The 23,879-nt window shown below is 35.4% G+C and overlaps 1 protein-coding gene across 1 annotated transcript in view; it reads right to left on the reverse strand.

Moving 5' to 3' along the window:
- NBEA (neurobeachin) overlaps nucleotides 1-23,879 on the reverse strand; it is a 483,658-nt gene that overhangs the window by 205,153 nt on the left and 254,626 nt on the right. Inside the window, exon 35 of the mRNA XM_040991525.1 lies at nucleotides 15,108-15,232. Within this exon, the coding sequence (XP_040847459.1) occupies nucleotides 15,108-15,232 (125 nt within the window). The remainder of the gene's footprint in view (nucleotides 1-15,107; nucleotides 15,233-23,879) is intronic.

The following is a 23,879-nucleotide window of genomic DNA, read 5'->3' on the forward strand; positions in this document are numbered from 1 at the left end:
TATCTATTGAAACATACTAGTGCTATGCCCTCTTCTCCTCCTTCCTTCTTAGTTTTGTTGCTACTTGTCTTTCAAATCTCACTTCCTCAGTCACCTGTCCCAACCCTTCCTTACTTCCACAGTTTCCACAGAACTCATCTAAGCAGAGGAAGTGCTATCTGTAGCATTGAGGCCACAGAAACTCGACCACAGATACACAAAGAAGACACACATTTGGTGAGCCGGAAGTCAAACTCGCAGGGCCTTCCACACCCTCCTGTCATGTCTGCAGGTGCTTGTGTGCCCTCTTCCTCCCGAAGGGCCCACGGTAAATGCTGCTGTGCAGTGCTCAGGTACTGTTACCATTTACTTATTTCTACAATGGCCCAGACGCGCTTGGATAACTAAAAACGTGTTCTCATCTTTGAGGTTTCAATACTGAGCACTGGCCTGGCACAGAGAAAGCCCTTGTAAACTGAACAAACTGAGATACAGCTCTGGAGGTTTCCAAATTGGAAGTTCCCAGGGCATCTCAGGTAACTGAAGAATCTATGGACTTACGTGAAAAGGAACATAGTTCTTTATATGAAAACCATTTAAGCTTTATGTGTGTTAGTACAATAAAGCATTTTTCTTCATGTACCATACTCATGTGAAATCTGCTTTATCAGGAAAAAAAAAAAGGCTTTAAATGACTCTGTGACTAAAAAACCTACTAGTAAAGAAGAAGTAAGAGAATTGTAAAGTGCTTATCTAACTTTTAGTAGTATCCCTTGCAGTTTTAAAGCAGTGGATCCCTTCTAATTTTAAAAGACATATGGCAAACTGTTCCATAGCAGCACAGTGAACTTATCATCCCTACTGAACTGTTCAGTTCGCAGCTCAGTAAACTTCCTGATTTTGTGGTATGGCACCAAGCATTTATCTAAATTAAAGTGTATGAGATCTAAAGGTGCTGTTCAATCACAATATCCTTTATGAATTAGAGTTTCATTCATCAACATTACAGGCAAAAAGAGGTAAGGTCTCAGAGGGCTGTCTCATTACAAGGCTTGTAAACACTGTCCTTAGAAAGGATTGGTTTAACACCCAACAAATCAAAATCTGATTGGGAAGAGAATTTATTTGAGATCATCTATCTTCACAAGACACGTTGGAGTGAGTGCACTTCTTGGCCTCTCCAGCCATTTATCAAGAAATTAACAAGCGGATACCACTACACCACCAGAACACCTTAGATTTTTTTTTAAAAAGATTATGTGTGATATCTAGATAGGATAGGCATACAATGTGTATTTTCTATGAAGGCAATAAAATGCCATGAAAATTTAAAATCTCAAAGGGAAAAGGACATGACATTAATGAAGTCAGATCAAAACTACAAATTGTTTTCCACATCAAGCTACACGTAATACTCAAAAGTGTTCTACACGGATTTCTTGGTAAATACTAACATTTGAAGACGGCTGAACATGAATATGCCATCTAATATAAACATAAAATGTGGTATGCAATGAGCCTCAAGTTTTTCTCTACAAATTTTTTTTCTGAAGTACTAGAGATCAATGTGAGACAAAGTTTGTTTTAAAAGCAAAGCAACAGAATTACCATGTTTTAATTGTTCACACTACACTATTATTAATTATCATTTTACATTTTACATATTGTTTTAACAAGCATGAGCCAGATTATAAAAATGACAAATAAGAGGTACTAACTTATCCAGAAATTGTTTTTCTGGTCTTAATTTCCAAAGCATTAATTGGGGATGAAATATCAGATAATATCTAAATAAAATCAAGTGATATATCTCCCTGAAATAGTCAAGGCAAAGAAACTAGTTCATTTACTCATTATGTATTTTTCTATTGATAAATAAAAGCATCATAATGGACATGTAAAATAGTAGTTTAATTACATTTAAGGAATTAGTCTATAGTCAACTCTAACACTGTATTAACAAATAAAACTCAATAAAAAAGTAGTTCACAAGAGCTATAAATCACAGATATATCACTAATGAACAGAGAGAAAAGACATAAGCTGATAGCAATCTAGTTTCAGTATCAGGTCCTCTTCACAGTGTTATTCTGATACCACTTATGCAACAATGATTGTCATTGTTAATTAAAAAATTAGATATATAAGGAGTCTTCAAAAACTTCATGGAAAATGAGTTTCATGAAAAATCATATATTTCAGAGTCCTTTGAAGATTGAGCTTTTAACTCCACAAACTTTATGAAATTTCCTCATATATATTTATATATGCTTGTGTATGCATACCTATCCATATGGACTTTATATTTACATACTATGTATAACAATACATCTTCAAGGTCATTTTATCTGTACAATTTAAATACATGTTTTATGATTGGAATATTTTTATTTAATTTTGTTGCATTGCTGATTTGGTCTCTGCATCTCACATTACCCAGAAGTTGAATGCCTTCTCTCTGAGACATGCAGCTCTGCCTCCTCTCTGTAATCCATCATATATAAATTCTTGATAGAATTCTCTTGGCTGCCTTGTCTTTGATGGTTCAGTTTGGTTAAAAAATACTTTCTTTGCATCATGTTAGTATTCTATTTTATATTGCTTTTTAAACAAAAATGTTTATTTTATTGTTTTAGGGAAATGAACAATTTTTTTCTTAAGTAACTATCATTTACAATTTTTATCAGTTTTTTAAATATATAAAGAATAGATTTCAATTGATTATAATGCACCATCATTATCCATTTTAGAAGCTTCTTGCTTTTAATTTAGAAATTATTTTTCTGGACTTAATTTCCAAAGCATCAATTAGGGATGAAAACACCTCCCTACCATGCTAGTATGTTCCCACCCCATCTCTCCCTTTCTCTCTATAATCCAGATTTTCAAATGATGAATAAATACATTTATCTACATGTACTTACATATTTTAAGCATTTATTTAAACTTTTCAAAGGCAGAGTTTCAGAGACAGAGAGACAGAGAGAACTTTTATCTGCTGGTTCACTCGTCAAATGGCCATAATGATCAGGGATGAGCCAGGCAGACACCAGAAGCCCTGAGCTTCTTCTGGCCCAAGAGCTTGAGCCATCCTCCACTGCTTTCTCAGGCACCTTAGCAGGGAGCTGAATTGGAAGTGGAGTAACAAGTACTAGAACTGGAAGACATATGAAATACCAAAAGTGCAAAGAATGACTTAAGATGCAGTGCCATAGCAACAAATTAAAAACAATTTTCAGACCAATCTCTCAATTAACTTCAGTTGTCTAACATCTCAACAAGGAATAACAAATGTTTTCCCACCTAACTCTGCCATGATTTTTGTGAACTTAAAATGAGACAAAGGATGCTAATAGGGTGCAAAACTGAGCAATGGCCAGGTTTGGCTGCATACAGCCAACTGAGTATTCTGTGGAATGAAGAAGAATGAACTAGTATGCTAGCCCAAAGTCCTCAGCCCTGAGGGGTCAGAAATAAGGAACCAGAGCAGCTGACAATGTGGCACAACACATTAAGCCACAGCTTGTGATGCCAGCTTCCAACATCAGAGCACCAAGCCAGGTCACGGACACTTTTACTTCCAAACTAGCTCCCTGCTAATGCAGCTGGGAGGCAGCAGATGATGGTCCAAATGCTTGGCTTCTGCCACCCCTTGAGAGACCTGGATGGAGTTCTTGAATCTTGGTTTTGGCTTGGTGTAGCTCCAGCCATTGTCACTATTTATAGAGTGAACTAATGGATGCGACATCTCTGTGTCCCTTTCAAATAATAATAATAACATGTGGATATTATTAACACAGATGCTTTCAAAGATGTTTTTAAAATGTTATAAGATAAGTAATATTAAAAGAATATACTGAGTATTTAACTTAAAACTTACTAAGAACACAGTCAATGTCTAATTATAGTAATCTTGTAAGACATTTACCAAAGTGGGGAAATGGATTATTAATCTGAATATTTAAAAACTCAAAGTGTGAGTCTAAGGCAAAACATGAACCTAAACTTTAGCACATGACTAACAAATACCAGGCACTAGATTAACAATGAGTTCCTTTTTCTCTGTGACGCTAATCTGCTCTGTCTTAATAGTCGCTTTATATTCATTACAATTGAATATGAGCTTTCAACTCCTCCACTAGATTGGATGCTTTTTTGGGACAGAAAGGGTGTTTATTGGCACAGGTGCTACATAATCATCAGGAAATTGAATGGATTGTGTATTAGTCAGTTTTTGTTACTGTGACAGAATGTCTGCAAGAAACTGCTTATGAGGGAAATGGGTTTGTTGTGGCTCATGATTTTGAAGGTTCCTGGCCAAAACCAGGTAGGTCATTTGGATTTGGCCATCTTCAAAAGCCAGAGGATGAGAATGAGGGCGTGTGTGTGTGTGTTGCGGGGATGACCAAACAGTGAGAACTATGTACAATTTGACTCATGTAACAAATGTGCTCAGGAACACCACTTTCCACGATTTATTTATTTATTTAATTAATTTTCTTTTCTTTTTTTTCTTTCTCTCTTCTTTCTCTTTTTTTTCTTTCTTTTCTTTTTGTTTGTAAGAGCAGATTTATAGAAGGAGGGTGACACAGAGACAAATATCTTTCATCTGCTGGGTCACTCTCCAAATGGCTGCAGTGTCTCAAGACTTTGGGCCTTTTCCCACTGTTTGCTCAGGCCATAAGCAGGAAACTGCATGGCAAATGGAGCTTCCAGGACAGGAGCCAGTTCCCATATGGGATCCCAGTGGTTGAAGAAGGAGGATTAGACAATTCAGCCACTGTAAGAGTTGCTTTCCTAAGATATGCTGCCAATGGCCTGAGCACCTTCCATTTGGCTTACCTCCTGTACACTGTAACTGGATTTGGTTTCTATTTTTTTGGTACCACTAAATTGAACAATTCTGGGGTTTACACATTTGATGCATTCAGGAGGCAGATCTTATTAAAAGCCACAGCAAAGTGTGAAGAACTTGTTCTTAAAAATAGTGGCTCCCTATAGCCATTTTATAGACTTAAAGGTAATACTGGATGAAATTACATAAGCACCAACACATTTGATATATTATTTTAGGCATATATTTGAACAGTATGTTTAAAACTTGGATATTTGGAGGAAAAAAAATGCCTTCGGTACAAAATATAATGAAGACTTAAGATTTGGCAGAATAGGTATTCAGTTTATTTTAATTTGGCCTAAATATATTTTAAGGAATGTCTAATGTCTCTAAAGATTCAGAAATCATGTTCTCAAGAAGGCATTGTTTTCCAAAGCTTAAATTCTTTCCAACATGCACTATTCTGTAATGGCTTTGGCCCTATTCAGTGAGTTTTGGCAAAATCTACCACTATGAAAGTAAAAAAAAAATGAGCACTTCATTTTCAATCAAAATATTTTCTTATGGAAATATCAAAAGAATAGTGAATAACTGATCATTATTGACATGACCAATTTGATAAAATTTAAAAGATTATTTTTCTCATTAAAACTCAAGTCAAAGCAAAAATACTTTTAGAGACAAGTGCTTTTAGGAATTCTAAATGATGTTATATAGTTTCCACTCTAAGGAAAAGATGTTAAGATAAATATACCTTCTTATTACATTAGGTATGGTGAACTGATCTCATGTAATGATACATACAAATGAACCTGTTTCTGAAAAGTTTATATTAAAAAATTTTTAAAAAGAAAAGAATTTTCTTATTATTCTACCAAACCTACTGCTCAAAAACACTTTATACTGGCTGTAATGTATCTGCGAGAGAAAAGTAGCAGATATATAAACAGAGTAAGTTCTACTGTTAGAGAATTTTATTATGAAATATTTTTTACTTTGTAAATCATCTGAATTCAAAACTTAATCTTGTACTTGACTTTATAATACGCAGTACTCATATTTCCTTCTTTAGAATTCACAAATGATGACAATACGCTAAAGGTAAAAGACCAAGGATGAAGAAAAATCATCCTCCACATAGATCAGAATATTCTAAAAAACTGAAAACAGGCCTCTCAGTAGAAAAATCTCAATAGCAAAACTGTTAGTGATCGTGAATAACAACACTCTACTAAAAAGAACAATTAAATCTGAAGGTTTTTTTAATCTGAAGCTGAAGTAGCAGGCTTACAATATTAATGCAATAGCATTCAATGAATGCAATTGTTTCACAGATAAAATAGACTGCTTCTATTCAAATAGGTTGCTTCTGTTTGTTATTGAAAACTCACATTAGATAAATAAGTGAGTACCTATTAAGCAAAGTTTAAAAATACAGCTGTAAAATCTATTAGCCGCAATCTCAAATTCTTATTTGCTTACTTGTAGATATTTCAGCATGAGTGAATTGGATAAAATCATGATTCTCACTTCAATTCATTTTGGTTGACTGGCAATACATTGAATAATCCAAAATAGACATTATCAATACCAATTTAAAATTAAAAATAACTCAACATGGCAGTTTCAAATTTATACAGAAGCTAATTCATCAATGGCAATTATTACTTGAATCAATAATTGATGGCAAATACAGCCCAATTTAAAACATCACTATGCTATCTACAACTAGGAATATAGTATCTTTTGTATTTTTACCAAACAGAAACTTGTACAGAATTTCGCTTGTTTTAAACTAGGTAAATATTGTATCTTTTGGTAGGTTCTTTTAAAATATAGAAAAAAATCTTTCTGTGGCCTAGTAAGCATATAGGATCAGCCATCCACCATAGTACTAAGATTAAATGCCCACAGAAATTATTCCAATTGCTACAATCTTATTCATGTATATACTTGTATGTAACACATGAAATTTCAGAAGGATGAGAAGACAATAGCTACCCAACACCAACAGTTATTGCATAGTAGGAAAGGACATCAAGGACACTCGCAAGTAAAAGAATTGGATCAATATTAACGTGATTTTCATTTCATGCTTCCCCAACTCCGGTAAGCTGACAATATACTCTGATTATGTGAACTGCCTCAGAGTAACACAGAAAAGGTTATTAGAGCAAGAGGTGGAAATGGAATGCACTTTTTATATTGACAGGCCTGCTAATAGAGTATACTGATTTTCGAAGATATGCAATGCATTCTTACAATTTGGTTCTGGCAGCAAAAACAGAATTTCATTTAGTCTTAATTCAAAATATTCATATGTAAGCAATATTTCTTACAGCAGACCAACAAAGGGGGTATTCATAAACAGCATTTTAAAGAGAAAATGCAATTAAAAAGTGGTAGAAAATATTATTAAATTTAAATGAAGCACTAGGCATGTCTGAAACATTAACTTAATATTAGTGGATTCAGTGTAGGAAATTGCATTCTATGTTTCTTAAAGGAAATTTGACACAGCATATATGTTTTAAAATATACAATATGGTAAATATAGAATCTTTTACATTTTAGAATGGATACTACTTGGTGAGACTTTTGATTAGCCACGGAGTTAGGATGGTTTTTATTCTTTAAATAGAATTTCATCATATTAAATATATAATGTGTGTATGTATTCATATTCATATATATATATACATACACACATTATTACATTAAAACCCACTGTCATATTTATTAGTGGAAAACATGCTTAAATGCGGAATATTTGGTCCAGTTTTAATATAAATAGAGCAGAGATGATGCATTATTCATCTTTTGAGTGTGAGTACACTGCATACTGTTTGATTATTACGATGAAATACATTTAGAAAATACTGACATGAAATAAATGCAACAAAAATGGTAAAGAGGACTATACAAGAGTGGCTATGAGTGCCCCTTCTCTAACTCTTTTGGCATCTGAAAGATTTTCTGTAATAACTACATGCTTCCCCTCTGCAAGAAAGGAATGAAGGAGAAAAGGACAGCAAGGAGGGAAGGAGAAGGACTGCTATAAAACCTAAGTAGGGAAGTTGAAATATTTTGGAGTGTACAGAGACCTCCTCAGCTAACAGGTGAAATTAGCCCTTGGGAATTATATTTAGTTTCTTTGTAAAGTCGGCCACAGAGCTCAGTGTGGATAATACACTTCAAAAGTGTAGGATGAAGAGCTGTGTCAGGGCGCAGTGGGCTAAGCTGCCTCCTGCTGGCACCCCACATCATAGTGCTGGTTGAGTCCTGATGTTTCACTTCTGATCAGTCCCTGCTAGTGCACGGAGGGAAGCAGCAGAATATGGCCCAATTGCTTAGGTCCTTGCCCACTGGTGTGGGAGATCCTGGGTGGAATTCTGGCCTCTTGATTTTCGCATGGCCCAGCACTGGTCATTGCAACCATTAAGGGAGTGAACAAATGATCACTTTCTCTCCTTCTCTGTGTGTCATTTTTTCAAATAAATAAAAGAAATTGCAAAGAATGCATGCAACTCTGGAAAACGAGGGTGGGAGATGTTGTGGCAAGGCTAGCAACTAGCTTAGAGATATGGAAGGAAGAGGTGATTAGAATGAAAAAATCACTGAAATTATCTTAAAAATGGAAGAGTTAAGGGACAGACAATGCTGAGGTCATTTATATAAAATGATCTTACACAATACCACAAACATACAAGACATGAAATACACACATTTTTAAAGATACTAATTTAATATAAATTGGGCAGCAAGAGTCAGCAAAAATCAGCATGTAAATTTCACAGAGGTGGAAATGTTTGAAAATGCCCACTAAGTTGAGATAATGACCCAAAGAGTTGAGATTATGTTTTCTGTCTTTGTCTTTGGTATATTCAGCAAAGAATTTCATTTTTATGATTTTTCATTTCGTCAAACATCCTTTAACGGCTCTGAATACTGACAACCTCATTTTCAATATGGTCACACACTACTTTTCATCCTTACTGACATACCATTTCCCCATTCTCCTGTGGAGCTGCCTGGATTAGAACCAGCACACATACGGGATCCAGGCCAGTTCAAGGTGAGGACTTTAACCACTACACTATCACGCCTGGCCCAATCAGACTCTATTCTAATCATTAAAATGTAATTCTGTGTATGTTCTACTAAAAAGCATTCTAAACTAATGCAAGTGTGATTGGAAACAGTGTTTAAGTAGTTCCATGCAACTGAGCGGTAAGTCTGTTAGTATAATATTTTCATTCCCATATCTTTAATAGCATTTGCCCTTCTAAATGAAAATAAAATGCAAACATATGAACAAATACATGAAAATCTGAAGATATATTATTCTGGAATTACAGCCCATAAACTATCCATTCTTCAATGATGTTATCTTAAGTGAAGAATGATATGGTTAAAATCTTACATTAATACTTTGATATGAATCAATTGTCAATTAAATAAAAAATAGCAACTGAGAAAAAAGCACACAACTTGCATTCATGTAGCTACTTCAATATGATAGATGGCAGATCTGCTTTTGACTCTCAAAACACAAAACATCTAAAATAAAAACCAGCACAAAGTGACCTTCTATCAAATTTAAAATATTGAGACAATTTGAAGAAGCTCTTTTGGCTCCATGGCAGATACCTCTCATCTTTACTTCTCTGTTCATCCAGTCAATGCATAATTTTCTTGAGAAGTTCACCAGTAATTCCTTCTACAAACTGTGCTGACACGATAGGCCCTGTGACTCATGTCTCTCTCGTGCTCCTTTAGGAAATATTTCGTCTTTCTATAAGGATTAATTCCTTTCCACCATGCCTGAGATTTGCATCTGCATTACTGGTATCTGGGGCAGGGTTTTTTTGGGATTGTCATTGTGACGGGGAACTGTTAACTGTGGTATGGGGTATTTTAGCAACATTCCCATCTCTTTCTGTTAGAGGTCAACCACACAGCCCCGCCTCCCAAGGAGGATTGCTACATTAACCTGCATGCTGTTAGATGGCAGGAACCACTTCCAATTTCTAAATCCAGTTTCTAGCACAAACACGGAATGCAAAAGCTATCCAATAAATGCTGTTAAATAAAGTTATTAGATTTCTCGGAATCAGCTTTAGGCCAATGACCTGAATCTTCACCATAAAAATGCTCATTAAAACATTATTGATGTGAAAAGTGCTTTATAATACTTCCAAAATGAAATTAATCAGCATATTTTTAACTTGGCTTTTAAAAATAATGTATTTAAATTACTTAGAGACTAAGAAAACCACAAAAGCAAGACTAAGTTGTTAAACTGTGATACTGACAGCAAAAAGAGCTGGCGGAGCCTTCTTTGCATTTCTTCCTCTACTGCTCTTTTAAAAAATGTTTATATCATTCATTTTTCAAAAAATTATTTATTTACAACCTGATCACTTATTTCATTCCAAATTCGGAGATCCAGTTAAAAATATATCAACTACAACTGACTTATCAATGAACTACAGTAAGAAGATCTATAAAATCTTCACATAATAAAATATTAATCATTTTCCTAAAATGTTATTATAACAATCAACACTTTAAATAATGAAGTCAGGTAATTTGGTAATTATTTTTCAAGTTATATTGCTATCTTTTTTTTTTTTTAAATTCCAGTGCCTCTCTTATTTCTTGATTACTACAGGTGGCACATTACTGTAGTCATGCGTATATCATCAGAACTCATTTAATTCCAGATTCATTAAAAAGCTTCCTTTCACTCATCAAGGTCATATCTTGATGGCTTCACATGCTTAGATAAATCAGGTGTTAAGCAGACATATCTCTGAGGAACCTAAGAATGTTCTCATTTGCAGTTCTCAGCATATCTTATTATTTATTGCCAAAGAAATGACTGATTAACTTTGTCATCTTTGCTCCATGTTTTTTTTTTCCTTAGGCTGAGCAGCCTGCCCTCTTCGACGATGCCTGATCAGCCCTATTTAAGATGATGTCTTTGATCACAGACACCTAGGCGCTGCTAGCTGAGGCTTTGATGAAACACTGTCACAGTATTCTTAGGGAAGGGAACAGAGGCCTAAATGATAAGTGGCAGTCAGCAATGACAATGAAACTTATTAAGATTTCTTACTATTCCTTGACAGCCACAATGTTTAAACAGCCACCACTAAGGCAGGTTTTATTTTAATATAGAAACAACATAAAATTTCTCCTTTTGCAATCATTTACCCATTAGCCAATGTGTCCAGAAGAAAACACTGCAGGTGGAGTGTCTACATTTTAAAATATTTCCTTATATCCTTCCATGGCTATGGTCTTTGAAATTTCTGGTAGTCAATTAAATCAGTACTTGTATGAGATTTTGCTGTGAGGAAATATCTAAATAACACACTCAACACATGCAAAATTAGGACATTAAACATCAAGGAAAAAAATTACATGCCTCAAGGTTTTTTTAATCACATTCCAACACCAGAGGCTGAAAGTATATCAAATCATATCAAATCTTTTGCACAAGACAACCTCATAAATTATTCAACTCATTAGTATTACTAAAAAGCATGAAAAACTCCACCAGTGTTAGATATTTTCCAACCGAAAAATGCTAGCCAGAAGTTTTTCTAATGAAGTCACAGGGAAAGCTTTTCAAAGTAAATACGGAAATAAAATTACTGTCTTTTATTGAAATTACATCCAATTCTGATAGTTTGATTATTTAAAGATATCATTAACATAGTCCTTTGAGGTTTTGAAAAATTGTCTGAAAACAATGCCATGAATTCCAAAGTATGGCTAAACATTCCTTCCCCTCATACGAAAGTTTGACCATCACTTAATCTAAAATGCCTTACTGAATTTAAGATGCAGGAAAATTTAAGTGCCTCAAATTAAAATATGAAGGCTACTAAAACCACTTGATTTCTATTACTGGTGCAGGCTTGTCTTCTGGAAGCACATGTACTACATTAACAGCTAAGGCTGATCCAGCGGTGTGAGCCTTATGCTTTGTTTTAATGACCATGTAAATATACCCCATTCAAGCAATTTCATCTATAACATGTTTAAAATTCTGAGAACTTTGATCATTGACTCAAATAATTCTAGCCATACTAACAATTGCATACATACAGCATTCTTTTGCTCCTAACATACCTGTATTGCTAACCACACAGATGTACAGAGATTCTGTACATTTAATGCTTAATTGCCCATAGAGTTTAACAATAGGGAAATTGAAACACTGCAATTTTTTAAACATACAATGAAGAATAAAGTGAAATTCAATTTGGTTTAGAATCTTGCTGTGAATTCCTAAGTTGGTTCTATAGCTAAATCCTTAATATATTAATACAGTACATCAAAACATGATTTGGATTAGTCTGTATACTGCCAGACCTGCACATGTTTGGCTTGATTTAAATGTTTCATAGCAGAGAAAGTGCTTAGATGATAGGCTGAGTATTTTTTTTAAGGTCTTACATGGGTCTCCTTACAATAAGTGAATACGAAACCTTTCTTTTTAAGAGGGAAATCTGGTTTGAATTAAGTTTTTCAGTATGCATTTTCACTGGATAAAGTGCTTGGTAATAATTACTGACATTTACTTCCTACTTCTTCTGAAGAAACACTTGATATGCAGGTGAGAAGGCTTGTTACGACTACAGTTTTCTCTTGGCAGTTTGAACTTCCTCCTTTACTATGTGATGGTGACTCAAGGGAGCGCTTCCCTTTCACTCTCTTTGTGTTCTCTGTATTTTGGTCCCAAGTCTCTATTTAGTTTCAAAAGACATGGTTATGGAATGTAAGGAAGGTGAGAACAAGCGTGCTCCAAAACTGCCTTTGGAGGCAGAAGTTTTTAAAATCTGCTTTGTATTCTACTCCACAGCCTTAACTCCGAGAGCAATCACAGAACTCCAGACCATAGAGACTTTCTGAATATTTTACGGTATACAGGATATGCTTTTATCTTGTACAAAATAAAAATATAGTCGTCTTTCTTACCTCAAAGAGACCAACTCAGAAAGCACAACAAATCTGTGTATAATTATCTAGAATTTAAAATGTTTACCACATATTTTAAAAGATATTCATGGCACTCATGAGAATATGCTGTGTCATCTAATCCTCTCATCTATTTCAAAACTGGAACATTACGTTTAGTTTAATTTTTTAGTTCAAATTCATTAACTATAATGACTATGTTAATAAACTGTTTAGCCTTAGGAAGTTTTTTTAAGGTTTACTTTTTATTTATTTGAAAGGGAGAGTGACAGAGTTTACTCCCCAAATGGCCAAGATGGCTGGTAGTGGGCCAGTCTGAAGCCAGAATGGGGTTTTCTACTTTTTATTGCATGTGTGGCACAGCCCCAGGCACTTGCACCATCTTCTATTGCTTTCCCAGGCACATCAGCAAGGATCTGGAAAAGAAGTGGAGCATCCAGTTCTTGAACTGGCATCCATATTAAATGCTGGACTTATGGGCTGTAGCTTAATCCACCATGCCACAATGTTGAATACTCAGAAAAATTTTGAAATCAAAGATTAATCTATTTATCCTGGATGCCAATACCATTGGTTTACTAATAGAAATATTTTACAAATGAATCATTCAAATAAAATTAATTCATTTTAAGCAGAAACAAATAATAAAAATTAAAGTTGTAAATGTAGAATGCAATATAACATGTTTTTATAGTTGGTAACTCATTATTAATAATCTGCTGTCATCTAATCTGTTACAAATTGTCTGAAGATATTTAAGTGCACATGAGATAAATTCAGGAGGAATTGGTGGGAAAGCTTAAATTACTGGGTAAAAAAACACTAAATTTTGATGCATTAACATTTTAAAGCACATGAACTGGGACACAGGCAATATTTAAAAAAATTGCTCCATTAGGATCATGCACTTCATTTGAATTAGTATCAAATCCTTAGGCTGCTGAAATCCTTAACTGATCTTTAGAGTTGATTAAAGAAAATATATGAAGACCAACTACATTTTTTCCAGTATTTTTCCAAAGTTACCCTCAATGTATAAAGTTACTTTGTGATTTTTACCTTTTTTCCAATAGTTTATTTCACTGTGTAACCTTATTTTGTAACTTTTATCTTCGGTATAACCATTTTATACAAAAAATCTTATGTGAATGTGATCATGTTTGAGTCCTGCTAAGTTACATTAATCAATAGCTTAGTGGAATGATATGTTTTAAAATTGTACATTTTTATTACAATTAAAATATTTTCTATGTTTGATCTATTAAGAACAATAATGCCATCAGAATATATGAACTATGGTATCATAAAAACTATTTACCAAGTATAGTGAATTTTAAAGCAGATGGATCATTTACTACTGTAAGCAAATGAAGATCAACGTTCAAAATATAAGCAGTTATAAGAATAAGGGCATGTAACAAAATACATGGAGAATGTTCATTAGTGGTATTTTATCAATACATGGAGTTTATAAAATTCTAATATGATAAATCAAATTAGACTAGTTAAAGCATTTAAAAACCTGTATCAGAAAAAGTTTCTCCTAATTTTGGACAATTTTTTAGTTGACAATCATACAAGCCAGCAGCATTAGCGAATGGTAACAAGAGGAGTCATAGTTGCATATAGGTAACCATGCTTTTTGCAAAGTTCATTTGCAATCCACTAGAGAATTCAGATTTTAATCTGGTAGACTGTAAGAGAGTTTTATGTTCTTTTTTCTTTTTTCTTACTTAGAAACAACAGAGTTTAATTAAAATACAAAGTGCCATGTAAAGAGTATACTAGTGAAATATCTGCTATGGTTATTTCAAGTATGTTTATACACTTATATATACACAGTATGCATATGCATGTATACCTATATACTGCAAGTATGCGTATACATGAACATAATACATATCTGTGTATACACACAATGTTAATACACAATATAAGTATAATTCTGATTCGAAGATTACACTTTGGCCGATTATTTTTTCCATCACGGCTCTTGGTCACCAAAGTTTGAAAACACACTGAAAAAGAAACTGACTGTATTCTTATTTGGGGATGAATAAAATAAATGGTGTGTAGTAATCAACCATGTGGAGCCTTTCATCTCACAAAGGTGTTGAAGGGTTTTAAATAAATATATGGTGAGAAAAATACTGGGTTGATTAAGTATAAACTGATAATGCAGAATAAAATGCTTTTGACTCTCAACATGGAGAACATTAATAGAGAAAAAAACAAATTCTTAACCCATGAGTCAACTCATATTCAGAAGAATTTTTGCGTAAGAGGCATCAATACTAACCATATTCTATTGCAGCTTTGAGCAGTGCTTCAGCGTGAGTGGAGCCAAACGCATTACGAACAAACCGTCTCCTTCGACGAAGATCATCTTCCCAGTAATCCAAACGCCAGAAATCATGCAATTGACTATGAATGGGAAAATGAGACAACAATAATCACTATTAATAACAAGTGTATTGCAAATATATTTTCCTCATCACATTAGAGCTTATTTCTATAGTCTCACTGGAAAATTAGTATAATTTTTCAGATATTTTTATGTTTTACAATTACATTCTTATATTTTTCTTCTACAAATGAGCAATTCTACAAATAGCAACATTACCATATTTTAGGCATTACAACACTCAGTGCTGATTTAAATTTTTTTTCTTTCTTTTACTAAAAACATTAATCATGGAGAGTTTAGTACAAATGCAACATCAAATTACAAGTACTAATGGCACAGTTTTCTTTCCTTTACACTGATTTTAACAAGGCCTGTAAATCACATAATAGACTTTACTACAAATAGTTTGCAATTTAATGACCATGGTTTCTTAGTATACTGAATTAAGAAGTATAAAATATTGCCTGCTTGGTTTTTGTAGAGCAATGATTAAAATAATGTGCTGAAATATTCATTGAAATAATTCCCTGCTGCCCACAGCAACCTGAGAAAAGTGCAATTTTATCCATTATTAATAATACTGAATTAGAGCTGCAAAAAATTCCAGTATGTGGTAATTGTCTTGGTAAATTATTATTCTAGCACTAACAGAGCCTTTCGATGATTTTACAGCTCTTAGCTTAATACAAACCATTAACAACCATTGCCATCGCTGGGTAACATTGTCTTTTACACTCTACAGCAATATTAAAAATCCACATGATATTTCTGGAACTAAAATACGTTCATTGTATATCCAGTAGAACATTTCATGATATAATTTTTGTTTTCAACTTAATTTCAGAACACTTTTGTGGTAAATAGCACTGTATGTGGAGCTGATATTTTTGCATAAGGTATTTGGAACAGCATCCTCCACAGACGATATTCTAATTTTCTCAGCAATACTATTCATAAAAACACAAAAAATGTGTTCACATATTTGATTTCATTTTTAATTTGATATTTTACTGTAGAAGAATGTTTATGTTCAATTAAGACAGACCCTGTATATGTTTTATTTATTCTTATATCCCTAACACACACCTGGCACACAATATGTTTTAAATAAATATTCACTGAATTAATTAAAACTCTTTAATTTGAAGAAAAAGAAAAAAAAAACTCCAGGTATTTGTAATCACTGAGAAAAACGCTTTAATTTTGAAAAACATTTCCAGATTTTATGGCTATTTTATCTTTTATCTATAGTTTAATTATAACAACACAATAATGGGATATCTAAAAAGCATTAAAATTAAAAGCATTTGGGATACTATTTACATTAAAATTATTACTAACTTTTCTGTTAAGTTAATTATATCTTGTAATTTAAAAAAGTATGTCACTATTACTAACTTAAATAAGATGACTCCGATCCTTGCAAATACAGATTACTTCCAAGGGTTTAAACAAACACCGTGCTGTACTCGTGCTATATTTTCCTTTAGTATTACATTAAAGTTAAGTAAGTGAATTTACCAGCAGAGATCAGAGATCTAAAGGGATCTCAAAGTTTTTTTTTAAGCATAAAATATCTACTTTCGCCCTTCTTCTTGCTAAAATGCAGCTGAGATGTTGTGGACTCCTCAGCAAAGACCAACACATGAGGACTTTGAATGTTGAACCCAAAACTGATTGGCTAAAGGACTCAGGACTTCAGCCACAAGAGAGACAAAATGAACCCAGGAACCAGTCAAAGGTGCAAACCAAAACAGACCCCATACAAGCTTATTCTTTCTAGCCAAAGTTCACAGAACTGAAATGCACGGTAAGAGAGAAAACTTTTACACAACGACTGTTGTCCTCCAGCCAGATGTCATAGATAATTTGAGACTCTATTCTGTCCAAGGCAGCAAAAGCTACGTGGGAAGCCTACAGATGCACCTTCATGATGGTGTGCAAAGGTACCTCATCTCCTTTACTGATATTGTATCGGACACAGAGAAGTACAGAGTCAGAACTGCTATCTCTTCTGTCCAGTAACAAGGTGTCCCCTTTCAGAGACTCAGTGGAGAACGTGTAGATAGTCTACACAACAACCCCTGCTGGAAGCAACAGGGCAGAGCTCTCCTTCTCCAGGTGAGTTACAGTGGAGGATACATAGGGAATATCAGGACTTGATTGCCTGTAATAAGGCTAATCCTCCACACATGGGGAGCTAGAACTCTCATTGCCGCTAAGCACCGCAGAGGACTCTCCGCCACACTCTGAGTTAAGTGAAAGCCAAGTGAGGAACCTAGATTTCTAGTTTCACTTGGCCGTCATCACAGGTAGTGGCTTAATCCAAAATGATACATCACTGGCTCCAAATCATTGTTATTAACATCAAAATCTATCAATATTCTGTTAACTGTCTTCCTATTTGTTTCAACTATTTTCTCCTTTACCATTTTGGAATAAAAATTTCCTTTTGTAAGTAAATCAAGTAAATAATAACTGGTTGCTTAGAAATATTATATACAGTACTGTTAACCTGAAAGTTCATCCAAAGTTTATATATGTTGAAATGGTAACTCCTAAGATGATGGTGTTATGAATTAGGGCCATTCAGAAGCTGATAAAATCAACAGGGAAGATGCCCCATGGGTACAATCAGTACTACAGTTTGAATATATCCCCCTAAAGTTTGTGGGTTAGAAATTTAATCCCAATTGAAACAGAACTAAGGGAGAGAGTCATTAAAAAGTAATAAATTAAGAACAGATTAATACAATCACTGTAAAAGTGGGTTAGTCATCATTGGAGTAAGTCCACGATAAAAGCATCAGTGTGACCCGTCCTTGCTTTCATCCTTTCTTATCTTTGTGTCTTCTGCCATGGGATGACTCAGCATGAAGGCCCTCATCAGTTACTAAGGAATCAGAAGTAATTACTGAGGTCTAGACTTCAGCACATGAATTCTAATGCCACTAGAATAAAACAAAATTATGAATACTGACAGGCAAACTATCAGAAGCTGCTATATCATCCTCCATCTGGACACATGGTAGAATTGTGCATTGTACCCTATGAAATCCAGCATGCTGATATAATTTCTTTCATGTCAATACAATGTGGGCAGAATTGAGAGACTTTCACATAAAAGTCCTGAGGGGCAGTATACAACCTGCTAGGCTCCCTTCCCTCCACTATAGTAATCAAGAACACACACGCTGATGGAGTTTCTCCATCACTTTGTAATCCTGAGTGGCTTCACTGAACAGAACTTCCCCGTGTACCCAGCTGGACATGGAGACTGAATGAGGAATTGCTTTTCTTGATTTGAGCTACTGAGATTTACAGGTGAGTTGTTACCATAATGCAACACAAATACATGAATTCCACTGAGTTCCTATGGATATAAAAGGGCCAAACTTTACTGGCAGCTTACTGTACTCCAGATATGTTTCCAAAAATTATAAATTTAACTCATTCTTTTTTAATCCCTTCTGAGAAAACAACTACCATTAATCCATTTCATAGCTGAAGGAATGGAGGCCCACAGCAGTTAAGTGATATATCCAAGCCCAGGCAGCTAGCTGGGGAAGAACAAGCAGGTCTCTCCAGGCAGTATAAGTTCCTGGTTCATGTTATTAAGCTCCTAGTTGTAAAGAAAAGAAACAAGAAAATATCTTTACGATGTAAAAGAACAGGTATAATGCTTCCTTGCCTCTTTTCAACCCAAAGTAATTACTCTGGATGAGCAATGATAACAGCATGCTATATATGTGAAGTCGATTCATTCTTTCATTTTTCTTTTTAAGATTAATTTATTGAAAGACAGTGTAACAGGATGGGTAGGGGTGAAGGGGCTGGGAAGAGGTGGGAAGAGGGAGAGAGAGAGCTAGAGAGAGAGACAGAGAGACATATCTTCAATCTGCTGATTCACTACCCAATAGGACACGGTGAGTGCAACTGGGCTAGGTTGAAGCTAGGAATTTCATTTGTGTCACCCACAAATGTGGCAGGGGCCTAGGCACTCAGGCGGGCCATGTTCTGCTGCTCTCCCAGGTGCAGCTGGACCAGAAGTGGAGCAGCAAGGATCTGGACCCAGTGTTTATACGGGTTGCTGGTATCACAGGCAGTAGCTTAATCCTTTGTTTCGCAATGCTTACTCACATTCACTTTTGAAAAAAATACTTATTTTGTACTTACTATAAGCCAGCTCACGAGCAAAATATTAGGCCTGCACTGATGAATGAACTGGCATGACTCCAGTTTTTGTGTAATTTTCAATTTCATAATAGGAAAAAACATACAGTTAGAATTTTTGATAAATGCTAAGAAAGAGATGAGATACAGCAAGGAAAATAGGGAAACTAGGTTACTGTATAAGTGAATTTATGAGTATATATAAATGAGGACATGCTAATAAAACACAACTGAAAATGTTGAAAAGAGAGTCAGTATTTATTGGCATTCTTAAGTTCTCCTTCAAAAGAAACATTAATTTTTTTAAATTAATAATGTCTTGTGTCACATCTGACTAATTCCCTAACATGAATTGCCCTGCTTCTGTAAGGATCGATGCGCAGCTCATGGTCTCATACAAAGGATGTTTCTATACACATATATTTGATGTATTGCTAATGTTATTATTGTTACTTGACTTTCTTACCACTGTATTCCTGAACACAGCCTCCAAGGCCTTCTCTCACAATCTTCTGATCCTTCTCCAACTAGGATTGTGTATTGGACTTAGTAGTTTAAATGACTGAAGGAGAGTGCTGATAAACTGAATTTTTTTCATGCCTTCTAAAATGTACTACCACATTGTGCTACTGTAGAGTCATAATGTAAAAAGTCAAATTACACTCTTCAGTTCATTGTGGTTTTTAAAAAAGATTTATTTTATTATTATTTTTTTTTATTCCAAAGTCAGATATACAGAGAGGAGAGACAGAGAGTAAGATCTTCCATCTGATGATTCACTCCCCAAGTGACCGTAACGGCTGGTGCTGCACCAAGCCGAAGCCAGGAGTCAGGAACTTGTTCCAGGTCTCCCATATGGGTGCAGCATTCCAAAGCTTTGGGCCATCCTCGACTGCTTTTCTAGGGCACAAGCAGGGAGCTGGATGGGAAGTAGAGCTGTTGGGATAAGAACCGGCGCCCACATAGAATCCTGAGGCGTTCAAGGTGAGGATTTAATCACTAGACTACGCTATCATGCTGGGCCCAGCTCAATGTGTTTTTAACCTAGTGTCACTTTTTTCCTCTCAAAACAATTATAGAGTCGGTGAAGAAAGATGGGATTCCAAGCATACCCCTGAGGATCATTCCAAATTTTAGCATATCCTTCATTCCCATGCATATAAGCAGGGATTAGTTGTAAATGAGTCTTGGCAAAACTCTTTAAAAGCATTTTGGATTAACGTTAGAGGGAGACAGTCATTAATGGAAGTATGTGAACTGAACAGATTCTCAACCAATGATAATACTTCAGATAAAGCACTGAGTTATTATTACAGTAAAGGTTGGACTATGCAAAAACAATTTACACACCAAGTTTTGTGTAATACTGGTAGGTTAAAGTATGACAACATTCTTAGTTACATAACATGAGAAGTTAAACATACAATACACATAAACTCCTAGATTTATTCCACAGTAAACAGCAAAAAATGTTATTCTCCAATAATTTTTAAAGCTATGTTTCTAGCATGAATGTGGAGATGAATGCATTGCCAACTGATAAAGAGTACAGTAAGTCATTCAAGAGTAAATCCTCATTCCTCCTTAAGACAGTCAGGTCAGAGGGCTTGTGTGACCTTTCTGTGTGATGCACATGCGTGTGTTGGAGGGCGGCAATCGGGCAGAATAAGAGAACTTCTAATAAGAGTTGTAGACACGGGCCCAGCGCAATAGCATAGTGGTTAAAGTCCTCACCTTGAATGCACCTAGATACCATATGGGTGCTGGTTCTGATCCCGGCAGCCCCGCTTCCCATCCAGCTCCATGCCTGTGCCCTGGGAAAGCAGTCAAGGACGACACAAAGCTTTGGGATCCTGCACCCACGTGGGAGACCTGGTAAAAGCTCCTGGCTTCAGATAGGCACAGCACTGGCTGTTGCAGTCACTTGGGGAGTGATCATTGGAAGATCTTCCTGTCTCTCCTCCTCTCTTGAATATCTGCCTTTCCAATAAAAATAAATAAATCTGAAAAAAAAAGAGTTGCAGACACGATTATATTTAACTCTTCAATTTCCTTTTCATTCATTTTGTCTTTTTGGGGGGGAACAGTTTATCTTCTGCAAAAAAAACCTACACATATCTATAGCTACCTTTTGTGCCTCTTGGGTTTGCTTTCACCGGATGCACACTTGATTTTCTAGCATGTTAGGAATAAAACGGTTTTACTTTTCAGGCTTTAGTTTTAATTGTGAAAATGGCCGCTGAGAGGAACAAGTCCACGAATATCTATTTATGTCCTGTATGTTATTGCAAGCCACAAAAACAGTCATTTAAGTTGTTCCTAAAATTTGGCTCAATTTCACTAAATATTTACCTACAATGTCTGTGAAATCTGAATCTCAACTAACAGAGGAGGATAAAGCTAGGATTTGAGTTCCTAAGAGAGCAGTGGAGTTGTGGTTTCGGGACTTCCCTTCACCCGACTAAGGCAATATTAAGTCATTTCCTGCCACCAATTTTTAAAATCACGATGTGCAACCCTAAAAGGACATGTGAAGTGAACGGAAGGGTTTTGATGGGCAACAAATCTAAGGGATAATGCAGTCTTCCTAGTGTATTTTTTCACTTACTATACTGCGGGGAGATGGGGGCTGGGGAGCCCCAATATGCTGAAACAGGAGGTGGGGGCTGGAAAGCAGAGAAAGGAAACACTTGAGTTTTATTTGAAGCTTTAGTCAGTGAGTATTCCGCTACCATAAGGTCAGTAAATGCTGAACTGCATTCTCACTCTCGTTGCATCTACAATCAGCTACTATTCTGACTCGGCATCTTTTCCTTTGACAACGGTATCCACAGAAAGCATTTTAGAGCTTATGACATTTTTTTCCTCCTTCCTATAGAGATGGACTCTCATTTTAAAGCAGTTTCAGAGAAGAAATAAGGACTTTAATCTTAATTAACAAAATTGTAAAGCTACTTGTAAAACATAATTCCACAGAGCAATTATCTAACTTAAAGAAAGTAAGCATTTTTTCATCTTAATAGCTATTGCTGTTGTGTATAGATGTAAGTATTTTTAGAAATTGTAATTAAAAATTGTTTTAGGAGGACTTCAGAAATTGATTACTGTATAAAATTCCACAGAAAACGACTTACTTGGAGAAATGTCTTAATGTGAACTACACAAGTTTCAATTATCTCAATACTATCTCAATCGCTGGAAAAAATTTTGGTGGTAAATGCCATGTAATATTTCACTTAAAGACATCCTTCTAGTTATGTAACGGTTACAGGCCTGCTATTAAGAGATCATTTTTGCTTCTGTAAGTCTCTAAGCCTCAGTTTCTTTATTGACGAAATGTTTATAAACAAAACCTTCCAAACACAATGAATGTAAGGAACACATCCACAGTGCTTAGTCCAGTGTTTGATACATGTCAGAAAGTTAGAGCCACAGCAGTAGGACAATCTAATAAAAAGTTGCGGTAAATTTTCAGCTCTACCACTTGTTTGGTGAAAGACAACTTCTCTTAGAATTTGGTTTTCATTCATTGGGAAATAAGACATTTTATTAACGCTCTTTGCCAAGTGCTTTCCATAAGCTCACAGAAAGAAAGTATTCAGTTTTTGCAAAACTAAAATGCTCCTATTTTGCATTTCCAGAAAACAAAACAATAACTCAAATGAAAGTGGCATGATAATTTTAATGTTTATTTCTATGTATTTTCATCTACTTGAGAGGAAAAGATAGACAAATACACACAAACACACACAGATCAGGAAAAAGAGGAAAAGAAGAGGGGGGAGAAGGAAAAAAGGGACAAGGAGAGAGGGGTGGGGGAGGGGCAGAGGACAGGGACAGAGAGGGGGAGAAGGAGTGAGAGTGGAAGGAGAGGACGAGAGGAAGACAGAGAGGGAGAGGGTGAAGGAGGGGAAAAGGAGAGGGAGGAAGAGAGGGAGAACCTGTCTTCCATTTGCTGGCTCAATCCTAGGGCTGGGACAGACCGAAGCCAGGAGCTTCAAATTACACCTGGATCTCCCTTGTGGGTGGCAAGGGCTCAAGTACCTGGGCAAGCATCTTATGATTACCAGGATGCAGTAACAGAAATCTGGATCAGAAGTCGAGCAGTTTGTACCACACTGACTCAAGGCTTAATCTGCTGTCTCATCACGCCTACCCCAGGGAGGAATATTTTTAATGCAACACTTGGTAGGGAGAGTGATACAGGGTCCACAAATGCCCTTTCCCAGTATCCTCTCACTTATTTCAACATTTCCACTCTCCTCAGACTGTCTTCTTTTCTTTCACACTATGGTTTTCATTCTGAGTTCTATGCTAATCCTTTCGTTAAAATGATCACCCCTTGCACTGTGATCCTGGGGCTTTAACTTGCTGCTTACAACAAGGAAATTCTATCAAGAGTGTTGGGTCAAGGTCTAGCCGTGGGACAGCTAATCTAGCTTCCTGCCAATGTGCCTAGCAAAAGCTGTGACGGATGGCCCCAATATATGG

Source organism: Ochotona curzoniae, unplaced genomic scaffold (assembly GCF_017591425.1).
Source record: "Ochotona curzoniae isolate NIBS_2020 unplaced genomic scaffold, NIBS_Ocur_1.0 contig_64, whole genome shotgun sequence".
Lineage (NCBI taxonomy): Eukaryota > Metazoa > Chordata > Mammalia > Lagomorpha > Ochotonidae > Ochotona > Ochotona curzoniae.